The 3,943-nt window shown below is 47.1% G+C and overlaps 1 protein-coding gene across 1 annotated transcript; it reads left to right on the top strand.

Annotated features, from left to right (window-relative positions):
* The first annotated feature begins 1,707 nt into the window (after window positions 1-1,707).
* Window positions 1,708-3,612, top strand: LOC142768722 (uncharacterized). The gene is made up of 2 exons (XM_075870731.1): window positions 1,708-1,986; window positions 3,439-3,612. Exons 1-2 carry the CDS (start codon window positions 1,735-1,737, stop codon window positions 3,544-3,546), a joined length of 360 nt encoding a protein of 119 aa, XP_075726846.1. The 5' UTR covers window positions 1,708-1,734; the 3' UTR covers window positions 3,547-3,612.
* Window positions 3,613-3,943: the final 331 nt, after the last annotated feature.

Raw genomic sequence — 3,943 nt, 5'->3', positions numbered from 1 at the left:
ACCTGCGATGAGGGAGTGCCATGCTTAGGACACTTGGCAAGAAATGACCAATATTTTATATATTATTATTATTATTATTATTATTATTATTATTATTATTATTATTATTATTATTATTATTATTATTATTATTATTATTATTATTATTATTATTATTATTATTATTTGTGGACCTATGAGTGAATTAAATTCTCTTCTTAAGATATCCGGGCTTCAGTGCAGCATTTGAAGTATTTACATAAAGTTACCTGCCGGTGGTTTAAAGCAGTGAAACAAAATATATTGCCCAAGAAAAGTGCTCCATGTCCACCTCTCTCGTCGCCCCAGCGTGAGGTTCATATTGTTAAGGGGTCAGTGACTTCTGTACAAAATGCGTTTACAGAGGAAAAAACCACAGGCGAGAGTCACAATGGCTGATTGGCACACTCGCGCGCCTCTCAGCTGATTGTGTCCTTCCTTTTCCTTTACTTCAATTCCGTAACAATAATGAGACTTGCAGTTGACCAGCACCAGATTCATTGTGCCATAAGCGGGATGTTTTGCATTATATGTGGTCGCACATATGTCGTTCTGTTGGTGTTGTCATTATGTCCTAGAGTTTCTGGAGCGTCGAAAGGGAATGCTGATGCCTTGAAAGCTTCTCGCACACTCGTGCATCAACTGCAGAGACGCTCCTATACTTGTTGTGTCCAATATACGTGTACATGAATGCTAAAGACAGTTACTTGTGCAAAAGAAAAGGACTGCCAAGCCTATATGCAATGTTGCATTAACCATGTTTTCATTCAACGAGTGCGGAAACCTCGTAGCTAGTAGCTATCAGGCTATTTACTTGAACTACAAATTTCCATGCAGAAATAAACGGTTGTCATCAAATGAAAGAAATGCATTGCCTAGTGAACGCATGCGAGTGATGCATGTTGTTACCCGCAGGTGTGATTGGGAATTAGTTCAGCATGTCCTCGGCAGTGGCGTGGATCGCAGCTGTCGTCCCCCCGAATGGTGGCTCGCATCAGAAGAGCTAGAAGAAAGATGCAGCCCGTACGACGCCCTGGTTGCCATGGAGCATAAATACGTACACGTGGAATCTTTCGCGCTGGGCTGCCTCTTGGGCTATAATACTTTTGTAGCTCATTTCGACAGTGCACGAACAGTTCTCCCGGGTGCCAAGACCTCTTCATCCAAGAAGTTTAAACTTGGACCACCAGTATCAACTAAGTCCAGCAAGGGGAAGAAACCTCAGCCATTCCCGAGGTCTGGGTGCGGGTTCTCTGATGGAGATCCACCCACTCTTTGCTGCAGAATGTCACGTGAAGCAGGGAGGTCAAAGAGAGAGTCGGCACTTGAGGAGAAGTCGCCTGCAAACGTGACTACCGAAGAACCGAGTTCTTCCGCACCTCCTGCGCAGCCAACACAAAGGAAACCCACCGAGGGGTTGCCGGTCACCGAGCCCACAGTTCGCGGATCTCAAGCGCAACAACCCATGACGTCAGCTGCACCCGACTCTTGGGCGATCCAAGCGGACACGACCGCGGTGCGTTTTGAACCCTCGTCTCTTTTCGGGAAGTTCTATCATCGCAAGCTTCCACGTCTCCACCGCAGCCTAGCAATGGGACGGTACAACGGAGGCCATCCGCTTGGCAGGGCTGGCGGACTCCGGTAATGGTCCCCGTCCGAGAGACACCGCCTGAGCCGTTAATACCGGGCCCTCAGCCTGTCGTTATTCAGATTCCGATGCCGAAGAAAGAGCCCAAGGGTCAATGGACCGCACTGTTCACGCCCAGAGGGACGGCCGAGGATAGCGGCGGCAGCACTTCGAGTGCAGCGTCAGACCCAGCCGCGCTTTCTCCTGGCTCCCAGCAGTCGCCTTCTAACAGCGGATCAGAGCCGCCGTCTGATGCCTCACCGCCTCAAAACACTTCGGGCACTCATTTATCTCCGCCACACAAGCCGTTGACGTCTGCTCGTCCAAGTGAAGGTTTCAAGGTAAACGCAACTTACGTGAATGGCGCACTCATTAGGGAGGCTAGTACGTCGCCTTGCTCTTGGAATCTGTATGTCGAGCAGTGTCCCCTGTCTAAACCAATCGCTTACACACATATGTTACTCATGATTCCCCACGCAGTGGGTAGCAGCAAAATCCACCGATATAACCTCCTTTGGTGGATATAACCTCCTTAACCGAGTACTAATAAATGATAATCAACGACAGTTGACTATTAAAGGAACGGTGAACTGCCCACAACACTACACGACTTGACTCCACTGATGAATATATTGTACGTTGCATTGACTCGAAGCAACTCTGTTTTTTCTCCTTGAGGTAACTTTCTATTTTTATTTCTTCATTCAAAGTCACGAAAATGATCTGTGGCACCTCTTGCGGCAAACCATGAACGACTCGATGTACGAGACCTCGTGACCTCTGTACGCAGTCAACCTTTTTTGTTAGTATTGATAGATTGTTGCTTTTATTATAATAAAAGATGCTGACCGCAGACTGCTGACCAGCAGGTCACGGGATCGAATCCCGGCAGCGGCCGGCTGCATTTCCGATGGAGGTTGAAATGTTATTGGCCCATGTGCTCAGGTGCACGTTAAAGAACCCCAGGAGGAGGTCAAAATTTCCGGAGCCCTTCACTAGGGCGTATCACGCAAAAAAATACCAATGTACATAAAATGTACATATAGCCCTGCATTACTGTATGCATAAAAGTGACGCTGTCTTCACGTGACGTAATAATCTTATGCTCGTCAGCGCGTCTTGAGCAAAATTTAAGCGTGCTCATACAAGTGTGCACGCACTTTCTCGGTTGCATAGGTTTTGGAGCGACGTAGTCTTCCTACGTACACTTCGTCTCAGAAATGCGTGCACTGCTACTCAGCTCGGCCGTTCATGTGCGTAATGGGCTTTCCTGACTTGGCTCGTGCGAGCAATGAAGCCTGGACAGATCATTTATGATAAGGCAGAGGCATCCTCGGGCGCCGGTGCACACAGAGCTAAGACAGGGAAGGTGCATAATGCCATATCATCTCATTTTAAAACCTTGTTACTAAAAATATAAGGTTAAAATACAAGAAGTTAAGCATAGTTATAAAATCTCCGATGAAAGCATAACGACGACAGCGTCTAGAAATCGTGAGAAAGGCTGGCGACAACGCTATCGATTGTCGACGTTGCTGGAGGGATGGTGCATGTGTGTTTAGGGCCTTTCAGGCAGAAAAATGCTGCTTTTAAAATGACTACGTGCTTTTGCTACCTCAACTTCAAACACTACAAGTAGTGACCTTTTTGTCGTACCGTAAAAAAAGTGGGTCGAAATAAATATTTCTTCTATGGACACCCGACTTCTTTCATGGACCAGTTGGTCATGTAGGAAGTCATTACGCATTGTAGCCAATATATGTGCTCTCAATGTTCATGTGCTTACCATGCAGGTCACCCAAATGAAAGTTCACTTCGAGCACTGTATTAGTGCTCTGAACCTGTACTTTGTGGACAAGCAGGGCTCCATCTTCACTCTGTACCGACTGGAGGTACGATAGTCTACCATCTGTCGTATCGTCTTTTGCAAGAAGACGTCGACGGATACCACGGCATATCTGCACCTTTTACACACGCCGCTGCCCTACAAATTGTGCGCCGGCAAGAACGCCTCAAGCCACTGTCACCACGAGGGCGACTACATACCCAAGGTAAAGTGAGCTAGAATATTCTAGCTCACTTTACCCAAGGTCAGTGTTAGGTATGAAGCGCGCTTTTCCGGAGAGTACATTTGACAATGAAAGTTTGCAAATTACTCGAGCGCGTGGCCGATAGCCTCTTCGCGACATTTGGCTACGTAAGCGGCGCGACCGACGGCAGCGCTACGCCGGAGATGTATTGATCATTTAGTCGTTGGCTATTTTCTCTATGGGAAAATAGTCGCACAACTTACCGGTC

The sequence above is a fragment of the Rhipicephalus microplus genome, chromosome 8 (assembly GCF_043290135.1).
Source record: "Rhipicephalus microplus isolate Deutch F79 chromosome 8, USDA_Rmic, whole genome shotgun sequence".
In the NCBI taxonomy this organism is placed as follows: domain Eukaryota; kingdom Metazoa; phylum Arthropoda; class Arachnida; order Ixodida; family Ixodidae; genus Rhipicephalus; species Rhipicephalus microplus.
This window is presented reverse-complemented; position numbering and strand designations above follow the sequence as displayed.

Coding starts and splice junctions, on each gene's coding strand:
- LOC142768722 (XM_075870731.1), top strand. CDS start 1,735: ATGCCGAAGAAAGAGCCCAAGGGTCAATGGACCGCACTGTTCACGCCC. Junction 1,987..3,438: donor GTCCAAGTGAAGGTTTCAAG/GTAAACGCAACT, acceptor CTTACCATGCAG/GTCACCCAAATGAAAGTTCA.